Consider the following 11,202-nt stretch of genomic DNA (forward strand, 5'->3'; position numbering starts at 1 on the left):
CCACATGCGTCGTTCTCATCTGCCAAGTGGGAGGCTGGAACAGTGTCTGTGACTGGGCCAATTAGCCACTCGGACTTCATATTGCGCTCCACAGGGTTTAATATCCATGAGATAAAGTTCTCACGAATGTGCATGGTCCCCACTGCTCTGCACCCCACGGAGGGCAGGCAGGCAGGCAGGGCAGGCTCAATCTTGTACCAACACTTGCACACTCGTCCCGCGTAGACAGAAACCTATTCTGCCAAGAATCCGGGCAGCAGCTGCAGCCAGGGCCATCGGATCAGGCTGGAGGACGGAAGCCAGGCCCACCAGGAGCTGACCGGCTGCGGGTGGCCATCCACACAGACCCCGGGCCCACAGAGCTGGGCCTTCAGTAGCTAACACAAGGCAGGGGTCCTGGGCCAGAGGAGGCGCCTCGGCACCCCCCAACGCCAGGGCCAGGGGCTCTCTCAGGAGTAGGCAGAGCTCCCTGGAAGTCCTGAGGGGCAGGTGTGGGCCCTGGTCACGCCTCGTGGGCTGTCTCTGGGAAAAAGAGCTCGCGGCATCGTTGTACCGTGTCCTGCGGCGACACCACGCTGTGGCCGACCGTCCGGGGGTCGGTGTAGATCTCAAAGTCGTTCCCGCCCTGCACATGGAGGAAGGGCAGTGAAGGCAGGTGTACACACGTGGTGCTTGGAGGAGGCTCCCAGGTTTAGGGCCCAATGCCCACCCTGGCCTGGGGTCCCTTCCCCACACTGTTCCTCTGGCCCTCCTCAGAACTGCCAGGAGGCCCACCTCCTTCACTATATCGGCCCTGACTTGCTGTGTGACATGGGGCAAGTGTCCGACCAGCTCTGGGTCCCAGCCTTCCAATCCGTATAATGGGGCTGGTGAACACCGACTACTTTCTGGGAGTTTTCCAAGGGGTCTGTCCCATCATCCCATGTCCTGGCCCTGATCCGGGCGGGTAGGAGGACCTGGGCCGAGCCTGAGGCACACTTACAGGGCCAGTCTCATTCCCAAAGAAATGGATGGTGTCGAAGCAGTCCTGGTCCAGGCTGTCCAGGCAGTAGCGCTTGTCCCAGCCCTCGGGGAAGACATCAAAGCTGATCATGCCTCCTGCAGGGTGTGGGGGGAGGGGCGGGTAGACAAGGTAAGCAGAGAGGCGGCTCATGGGGCCTTGGGCAAGGCCCTTCATTCATTCGTTCATTCATTTCAACAACGCCTAACTGCCTACTGAGCAGCAGGCACAGGGCATGGACAGGCTCAGGATCCTCACAGGGTTACAATCCAGGTGGGAGGAGGGTAAGTGACCAGACCACCTCTCAGCTCCTGTAAGTCAATGGCAGGGGTCGGGGGTGGAGGGGTAGGGAAGCTCCCCAGCTGGTGTGGTCTGGGGACAGCTCTCCAAGAAGGTGACACCGAGCTGAGACCTCAGCCAGAGTGGCAGCTGCCCGGGAGCCATACAATCCTCAGGGCAGAGAAGGGGCATGCAGGGCCTGGGGTGCAGGGGGCGGGTTTCATTAGGAGACAAAAAGAGCCTTGGAAGGGCTCTAAGCAGGGGTGTGACAGGGGCTGTATGTCCATAAGGCTCCCTCTGACCACTGTAGGGAATGGACTATAGGGGGAGGTGGCGGTGAGGGTTCCCTGGGTTTAGGGGAAGCTTTGGGGGCTGGGGTCCCTGCCTGTGTGGGCTCAGCCTGCCCTTGCTGCACCTGGGGGACTGGGAAGGGTTTCTGAAGCTGCTCGGGGTGCAGCCTGGCCTTGGCAGTGAGGCCCTGGGGTGGGCTTGCGTGGCAGACCTCTCAGGCCCTCCACGGGGTGGACGTACCACGAGAGAATCTCAGTCCTTTGCCGGCAAACTCGGTTTTCAGGGCTTCCACGAACTTCTCCCGGATCTTCTCCTTCTGCAGAAGGGGAGGGAGCAGAGTGAGGTTCAGGGGGCTGTGTGTGCTGGGCCCTGGGCTGGGCAGACAGTGCCTGTGAGCTCACTGAGTCTGCCAGGTGGAGGTCATGACCCCCAATTTACAGATGAGGAAACTGAGGCTCAGAGAGGGCCGATGCCTTGTTCAGGGTCACCCAGCCTCAGCGGCAGGGCCAGGTGTGCTAGCAGAATTCAGGCAGGATAGCCTGAAGGAGGTCTTGGAGCAGAGGCAAGGAAGAGGGCTGAGGGGATGGGACAGTCTGAGTCCTGAGTCACAGCGTCCACCTCAGGGCGGAGCTCAGCCCTGTCAGCTCTGCCCAGCCCAGCCACGGCTCACAGTGTGAAGAGCCAAGAGCATGCAGAGACCTGTGAGTAAGTGGCACTGGTGGTTTAGAGGCTAAGTCGTGTCCGACTCTTTGTGACCGCATGAGCTGTAGCCCGCCAGGTTCCTCTGTCCATGGGATCCTCCAGGCAAGAGTACTGGAGTGGGTTGCCATTCCCTTCTCCAGGGGATCATCCTGACCCAGGGATCAAACCAAGGTCTCCCACATTGTAGGCAGATTCTTTACCGACTTAGCTATGTGGGAAGTGGCAGCGGGCAAAGAAGTCAGCAGGAGGCGGGGACGATCACAGCACCCACCATGCAGCAATGTGCCTTCACTGAGCACCTCCCACATGCTCCCGGCCCCAGGGGACACAGTGGTGCCCAGAAGTCCCTCGCCCCTACCCCTCTGGGCGGGACCTTGGAAGTCTGCAGCATATCTACGACCACCAAGAAGGGGACATTCACTCACCAGCCCAGGGATTCCCCAGCCTGGCCTTGCTGGGGCTACAGAGGGGAACAGCCACAGTGGGCCTGGAGGGGAGCACCTTAGCTGCTGAGCTGATGGGGGCCATGGCCGCGGGAGCAGACGACAGGCTCACTGTGGCCAAGGCACCGAGGCGGGCGGTCCCCATCTGGCCACTTCGAGAGCTCGGCAGGATGATCACCTCACAAAGGGCCTGGAAGCCAGGCTAGGGAGCTTGGACACATCCCAGGGAAACAAGAGCTGCTGAGGATTTCAGAGTATGGGGGTTAAGGCTCCCAGGTCTGCACTGCAGGCAGTCAGTGATGGGTAGGACTAGAAAGGGGGGAGAGGCAGGTGGCAGCCAGTGGTTTGGAGCCTGAAAATGTGGTTCAGGGAGCACGAGAGATAAAGGCAGGCTGCCCAGGTCCCAGGCCCAGCTGCTGTGCCTCCTGGCTGTGACTCTGAGTCGGTTTCCTGGGCTTAAGGATAAGAGGTGTATTGAATGACCCCTGATGGCCTCTCATGGGAGCAGAGATGAGGGTATAACCTTCCCAGAAAGCCTTGGCTTCCCAGGGAGGCCAGCCCCTATCAGAGGCCACTCTGTGGCTCCAGTGTTAGAGCTAAGGGTGCCCCAAGCCCAGAATAAATGGTCCAGGGCAGCTGCACTGTCTGTCTCCAGAGAACCAGGCTGGCCACCGGACAGCTCCACGTGCCAAGTCCAGCCTTGGCAGAGACCAGCACTGTGTTCTCCGGCTGGCTCACGTGCTCTCTGGCCTCAGTGTTCTCAGCTAAGGAGGCAGACTACCTGTCCTCAGGGTCTGAGGGGCTGAAGGAAGGTAAAACATTAGTATTAGATCTGTGTTGGTGAAAGGCACACAGATCAGAAGGTTCATATCCCTCTCCAGTATCAGAAGAGGGCAGAACCAGACCCAAAACACAAGAGAAGACCCTGGGGGCTGTGGGAAGAGTCAGCGTGTTCCATCTCATGAGATGGGAACTGTGATCATCCCCACTTTATAGGTGAGAAAACAGAGGCATGCAGCAGAGAAGCCACTTTTCCAGGTTGCTGGGCAAGTAGGAGGTGGAGCTGGGATGGGAAACCTGGGTGGCCCGAGAAAGGGCCACCTCTCAATATGTGTGTGGGAGGAGGTTCTTGGCCAGAGGTTAATCACCCACTCCAACAAGGAAGTCTCCATGCCCGCAGGCACTGCCTGTGGGCCTTGGGGCCCAGGGCAGAAATGGGGCCCTTATCCCAGCTGGATAAGCTGGGAGTTGTCACCAAGTCCCACCCAGTCTCTGAGAAACATCAGAAGGAAGCGACCAGAAGCCCAAGTTCAAATCTTTAGGCTGCAACTCATTCCCTACATAACCCTGGGCAAGTCACTTCCTCTCTCTGAGCCTCAATTTCTTCATTCATAAAATGGGGATAACATCATCAATTTCATTCAAAAAGTATGTCTCGAGCACTTTTGTCAGGCATATGCTGGGCCCATGGATCTAGCAGCCAACAGCCACAGGAATCCGTGCCCTTAAGGAGCTTAGAGCTTTGGTGAAGGAGACAGATAATCAAGATTTAAAAATAGGTGATGCACTGGATTAGTGGGTGGTGAAGGCTGCTTGGGAAGAAGTAGCAGGAAGTACAAGGGGGTGCTGGGTTAAGTGTCATGCTTAGGGAAGGTGACACAGAGGTGACACTTGAGCAGATGTGATGGAGGTGAGAAGACACAGCCCGGAAGTAGGAGATAGTCTGCTGTCTCTAGAATTAGCAGGGAGGACATGGTTGCGGCAGAGACAGCAAAGGGGAGAGCAGAAGGGCAGGTCAGGGCACTTCCCTGGCGATCCAGTGGCTGACAATGCACCTTGCAATGCAGGGGACGTGGGTGCCACCCCCGGTCAGGGAACTAGATCCCACATGTTGGGAGTAAGACCCGAGGCAGCCAATAAATATAGTTGAAAAAGGGCAGCCAGCGGGAAGGTCAGAGATGGGCTGATATGAAAAGGCCTGGGGGACAGCCTCCATCCCTGAGAGCTGAGGGCAGGGAGTGATGAGCAAAATCCAAGTCAAGGTCAGCGGGGGCAGTGCACCCAAAGGTGACAGAGATCTCGGTGTGTTCCAGAGACAGACGCACAGGGAGACGGAGTCTGAGCCAGGCAGACCCCTCAGGGCTCCAGAGACCATGGGAGGTTGGCCAGCGGGCCCGTGGAAGGACTGTTAAGCAGGGCAGCCAGATGTGCTTCAGAAGGTTCTCAGCGGTGCTGCTGGGGAACAGATGGGAGGTTGAAACCCCAGGAATTACTGTTGGTCTCTATGGGGGTGGGAAGGTGGAAGGGATGCCCCAGGTGTCGCCTCAGGTGAGTAGCTGGTGGCGCTGGTCGCCAAGGGCGGTCACCGAGCCAGCAGTGCCAGGAAGACACAGAAGTGCCAACAACAGTGGCACAGAGCAGGTGTCCAAAAGGGTACCGGTCAAATCAGAACAGCCTGCCACCACCAATCCTTTTCACGGAAGAGAAAATAAAGGCTCAGAGAGGTCGAGTGACTGAGGTCCTAAAGACTATGGCGGACAGTGGGTGGTGGCACCTTGTCCAGTTCGGAGAACTCGATTCGCTCCTCCAGGGTGCAACTCCGGCCGATAGGCGAGATGTTCAGCATGCCGTTCCGGAACTCGATGAAGGTCCCACTGGGGGCGAGGGGGGGTGGGTGGAGGGGCGGGGAGGGGGAGCCAGAGAGAAGGAGAAGGACCCTGAATTCAAATCCAGACCCACTGGGACTTCACGGGGGACACGCATCCACCCCTGGACAGGTCAGGGCCCATCTGCGAGACCCTGTGCCTACCACCCTCCCGCCGGGGGAGTGCCCAGGAGGGGCGGGCTCTCACCGCTTCTTGGGCAGTCTAAGGAGGGCCATGTAGCGGAGGCAGAAGTTGATCAAGTCCTGCAGGAGCTCTTCCCCCAGGTGGTTCTGGATGGTCTGGGCAAGGGACACAGGGCTCTGAGGGTGGTGGGCACGGGGCCCCTCCCCCCAGGACAGAAGGCACCCAGGGACTGTTCCACTGTGGAAAAGCGTCCCAAGACCCAGGGGAAGAGGCAGGAGGACTGACCTGCTTGGAGAGCAGCCGTCCATGCTTATACTGCACCGTCCCATTCTCAGCAAACACATAATCAAACTTCTCGATAACTTCAGGTCCACGTAGAGGCCAGGGGGAAAGACAGAGTGTGAGACCAGATACCCAGAGCCAAGGAGAGAGGTGAAACCCACACTCCTTGGTTTGGCATTCAAAGCACCCTTGTCCCATCCCCAACCTGCTTTTCCAGCCTCCTCGCCTTCGCAACTTGGTTTTTTTCCAAAGATGCACACAAGCCCAGCACACCCCTGGGCCTTCCCTCCTGCAGCTCCTTCTGCCTAGGATGCCCTCCCACTTCACTTCTCCAAGATCCAGTTCCCCCCTCTGGAAGTCCCCCAGGACTTCCTGGCAGAGGACATCATTTCTGCCCTGCATTCCCATAGGCCCTTGGTACAGGAACTTTTGTTTTACAACTTCCATCACTGTGCCATCGAGGCTGGCTGCACGGGGGCAGTTTTTGACTGACTGCCACCAAGAAGTGGCTGAACCACAGTCAGGAGGCTGCTACGGGGCCAGGTAAGGGGGAGAGAACCTGGATGATGGTGGGGTGACAGAGACGTGGATACAGGAGACCTGGACATGGGGAGACATTTTTGGACTTGCTGATAAAATAGACAAGGGGTTGGGGAAAGGGGGCTTCCCTGATGGCTCAGATGGTAAAGAATTCACCTGCAATGCAGCAGACCCAGGTTCAATACCAGGGTCGGGAAGACGCCCTGAAGAAGGAAATGGCAACCTACTCCAGTATGTTCACCTAGAGAATTCCATGGACAGAGGAGCCAGGCGGGCTACAGTCTGTGGGGTCATAAAGAGTCGGACACGACTGAGCAACTAACACTTTCACCCGTGGGGAAAAGTTGAGGAAGTCTCTAGGTCCACAGAACTGCCAGGATGATTTTAGAATCCTCCTCTGTTAAATGAGATAATCATACCCACCCTAAAGCATAGTTGTGAGGATTAAATGAAAGGAAGTTAATACAAGGTCATTTTCAACCTGTGGTAGCTGTTACTGATTAGGCCCATTTTAAAGATGAGGAAATAAAAACTCAGCAGGGAGAACTGAGAAAGGAAACTATGTAAGGGCTAGATTCTGCCTGCTTTGTTCCCTGCTGTTTCTCCAAAGTCAGCACAGTGCCTGGCATATAGTAAGTGTTGAGGTTTCGTCACTCAGTTGTGTCCGACTTTTTGCGACCCCACAGACTGTAGCCTACCAGGATCCTCTGTCCATGGAATTCTCCAGGCAAGAATACCATTCCCTTCCCCAGGGGATCTTTCTGACCCAGGGATTGAACCAAGGTCTCCCACATTGCAGGCAGATTCTTTATCTTCTGAGCCACCAGGGAGGCCTGGCACATAGTAGGTGTTCAGCAAATGTTTGTTAAATCCCCGGAGCAAACACCTGCCTGTTCACTCTGCTTCCTTTGCCCCGTAGAAGCAGGACTGGGTCTTTGAAGGCTCATTGCTCCAGGGGTCTCCCAAACTCCCCACACCCTCCACCCCCACCACCGAACTGTGGAATTGGTTCTGGCCTCTCCTCTTACCTTCATCCCCCTCTCCCAGCTGCTCAGCAATTTTCGAGTAGTCAGAGCCGCCCACCACACCAATTTGTACCCTACTTCGCAACTTTTGCAAGAAGGCAGCCACCTCTGGGTCGATTTTCTGCAGGGGGCAGGGAAGCACAGATTTCATTGGCACGTCTGGGCCCTCCACCCAGCCCTCACTCTGGGCTCAGAGTCCTGGGAGCCCATCTTCCACCCAGATCTGGGGCCAGTCAGGGTTCAGAACCCAGATCTCCAAATTAGAAGCGCTTGGGTTCAAACTCTGGTTCAAGTTCCTCAATATCAGGATGACCTGAGCAAATGGCTTTGCCTTTGCCTTAGTTGTCCCATCTATAAAATGGGGATCACAGTAGAACCTGGAAAGGGTCACTGTTGAGGATTAAATGAGACAGTGCTTGGAAAAACAACTAGCAACTGGGGCTTCCCTGGTGGCTCAGGGGCAGAGGATCTACCTGCCAATGTAGGAGACGGAGGTTCGTTCCCTGACCCAGGAATATCCTATATGCCGTGGAGTAACTAAGCCAGTGAGCCACAACTACTGAGCCTGTGCTCTAGGGCCAGGGACCTGCAACTACTGAAGCCTGAGGGCGTGTGTTCACAACAAGAGAAGGCCCCACAAAGAGAAGCCCAAGCACCTGCAAAGAAGAGTACCCCTGCTCTCTGCAACCAGAGGAAGCCCTCACTCACAGCAAGGAAGACCCAGCACAGTGAAAATAAAAAAATAAATAAATAAAACAAAAACAACTAGCAACTAATCACTTGAAAAAATGTCCCTCCAAGGAAACGTAAACTAATAAGTTTCAGTCCTTGTTACTCAAAGCTGACACTATCTAGGGTGGACATAGGAGAAACACACTCAGATGTTGCTGGTCAGAGTGTAAATTGGTATAGCCACTTGGAGGGTAATCTGGCACGATCTAGTAAAACTTTACATGCCAGGACTCTGTCACCCAGAATTGCCCAGGTGTATATGTTCACTGGGATGGTTTATAACAGTGAAAAACTGCAAATAACTTAATCAATTGGAGAATGGCACACAGCTGCTCTGAAATTCTATACTGTGCTTGCACAGAATAAGGCAGGATTGTGTTTCCAACATGAGAGAGTGCCAAAACACGCTGTTAATGGTTACAAGCAAGTTGCAGGAACTTCCCTGGTGGCCCAGGGGGTAAGACACCGAGCTCCCAATGCAGGCGGCCCAGGTTTGATTCCGGGTTCAGGGAACCAGATCCTGTATGCTGCAGTGAAGATCGAAGATTCCATGTGCTGCAACTAAGACCTGGTGCAGCCAAATTAATTATTAAAAAAAATTATGATATTGAATATTTTTTTTTAAAAGCAAATTGCAGATGGGCACACACAGTATGATACCAGTTGCTAAAAACAAACACACACACACACACAAATTCACGACTTTGGGGATGGGGCTGGGCCACAATCCTGACTAGTCAGAAGGGACTTTACCCTTCTCGGTTACGTTTTCATTCTTTACAAGAGAATGTGTTTGTGAATATGCGTACAATTAAAAATTAACTTAAAATGTACTATGGACAGATCTAGGTGGATGGACAGCATTGACACTCTAGTCTTGTTTAGGCCTGAGAGCCGTGGGAGGGCAAGGTGGCCAGACTGCTTCCTGTGCCCCCAGGGCCCTCATTCAGGGGAGGGGATGCTAAGCCCCTGCCTTGCCATCCAGACCTAGTGGCTCCTGCTCTAAGAGATCCCTCAATAGGTCCTGGTGGACCCAGACTGGAGGGCAAGAAAGAGGCCTGCTTATCCATGCACCCAGCTGGGGTTGGGGGTGGGGGGGGTCTCATCCTGAGTTAGAGCCAAAGGGAGAAAAACTAGGTGTGGAGCAGAGGTTGGAGCATCAACCCGGAGAGGTGCTTTTAGAAAGAAAACCGCACTCCCACCCACCCTGTACCACAACATCCCCAGGGAGACCAGACCAGCCCCCGACTCCTCACCTCCAGGAGGAAGAAGCCCCCAAACTCAGCCTGAATGGTACAGAAGTCCTCCCTCCTTGGAAAGGAGGAGAATGGAGGTGGGAGAGAAAGGGAAGGGTCTTGAGAAACTAAATGCAGGCCAGCCTGATTTTGCAAAGGGATGGCTCCGAGACCCCCCTTGCGCCCACCGATCGGGACTCTTAACGCTTAGGTGCGCTGCCCTGTATGGAAACCCAAGGTTCAGACGCCAGCTCTGGGCTACTGGTGTGACCTAGGGCTGAACTGGGGGTGGGAACCAAGGCTAGGGAGACGGGGGCGGGGGGGGGGGTGTCCCGAGGCAGACCTGGCGGGGGAGGGGATTAGGCGCTGCTCGCAGCTTCTTCCCCCCGGAATCCGACCCATCCCCCTCGCACCCATGCAGAGAACGTGGGCGTGGATGCTCGGCGGGGGGGTGTGGGCTGTGACGTGGGGAATCAGGAGGGCCCATTTCCAGCGGTCAGCCCTGGGGTGTCAGGAGCCGGTGCTGCGGCAGCCCACGCACGGTCCCGGGTTGTCTGGGATCACGCCGCTGCAAGTCACTCATTCGGCTTCTGGGTGTCCGAGTTACACCCCCGACGGGATCTTCTGAACGAGTGGGGTCCTACCTGGCGAGCCGGCGTGAGGGTCCCGTCCACGTCAAACAGGCAGAGGACGCGCTCCTTCCTGCGGGCGCCCTCAGCGGTGACGGCCATGGTTGCAGTTCCCGGAGCCCGGCTGAGACGAAGGCTGGGGCCGCAGGAGCCGCTCCGGATAGAGGACAGATGGGGCGGGGCCTAAAGGGCGGGGCCTAAGGGACAGAGCCAGCGGGCAGGTCTGAGAGCGCCAAACTGGGAAGGGGCGTGATCGGGGAGTGGCCCCGGCGAGGGGGCGTGGCCCAGATGCGGCCGACACCAGGCCTGCGCTGATTTAGGACGAGAATTCTGATGGCAACAGATGGAGAAGGGCCATGGCATCGGGAGGAACTCGCAGGTTTCCTCAGTTCAGTTAGTTCAGTCGCTCTGTCGTGTCCGACTCTTTGCGGACCCCTAAAAAGAGGTCTGCAGCACAGACCGGCTTCCCTCGGATTCTACCAAGCCGAACCGGCGGCGGACCTGGGCCTCGGCCCGGAAGTGAGGGATGGAACCCGGAAGTGAGGGGCGGGGCCAGCGTTGGCCCTTGGTGGGATGGTTCCGACAGCAAGTGGGGGCGGGACGGGGACGGGGGCGGGGCCTCGAGCCCGCAGTGCAGAGTCCGCGGGCGAGGGCGGGGCTAAGCGCCCCGCCCCCTCCTTCTAGGACTGCCCCTGCCCAGCCCCGCTCCGCCCAGTCCGCCACTCACCCCAGGGCGATCAGTGCCTCTGGGGTTCACCCGCTCCCTCCTAATGCCTTTGACCTACAGATCTCCAGCTTTAAGAAATCTGATGAAAAAAAAAAAATCTGATGGCCTTTGCTCAAGGCTCTGGACTTTGCCAAATGGCCTTCCCTGACCCTTACTTCTCCAGCTATCATTCTGTCCACCCATTCCATTCTGTTCACCATGAAAGTGAAACTGAAAAGTGAAGTCGCTCAGTCGTGTCTGACTCTTTTTCGGCTCCATGGACTGTAGCCCACCAGGCTCCTCAGTCCATGGAATTCTCCAGGCAAGAGTACTGGAGTGGGTTGCCATTTCCTTCTCCAGGGGATCTTCCCGACCCAGAGATCGAAGCCGGGTCTCCCTGCATTGCAGGCAGACGCTTTACCGTCTGAGCCACAGGGTAGTAAGGTCCCATGAAGTGAAGTGAAGTGAAATCGTTCAGTCGTGCCTGACTCTTTGTGACCCGATGGACTGTGGCCTACGAGGTTCCTCCATCCATGGAAATTTTCCAGG

The 11,202-nt window shown here is 56.5% G+C and overlaps 1 protein-coding gene across 1 annotated transcript; it reads right to left on the reverse strand.

The window, feature by feature from the left end:
• Nucleotides 1-83: 83 nt before the first annotated feature.
• Nucleotides 84-10,470, reverse strand: PMM1 (phosphomannomutase 1). Its single transcript, XM_020876912.2, has 8 exons — nucleotides 9,963-10,470; nucleotides 7,355-7,472; nucleotides 5,790-5,866; nucleotides 5,568-5,659; nucleotides 5,270-5,369; nucleotides 1,811-1,886; nucleotides 983-1,098; nucleotides 84-625 (listed from the first exon to the last, which is right to left on the reverse strand). The coding sequence occupies exons 1-8, from the start codon at nucleotides 10,047-10,049 to the stop codon at nucleotides 503-505; spliced, it is 789 nt and encodes a 262-aa protein (XP_020732571.1). The 5' UTR covers nucleotides 10,050-10,470; the 3' UTR covers nucleotides 84-502.
• Between the last annotated feature and the right edge of the window lie 732 nt (nucleotides 10,471-11,202).

The sequence above is a fragment of the Odocoileus virginianus genome, chromosome 23, assembly GCF_023699985.2.
Source record: "Odocoileus virginianus isolate 20LAN1187 ecotype Illinois chromosome 23, Ovbor_1.2, whole genome shotgun sequence".
NCBI lineage: Eukaryota > Metazoa > Chordata > Mammalia > Artiodactyla > Cervidae > Odocoileus > Odocoileus virginianus.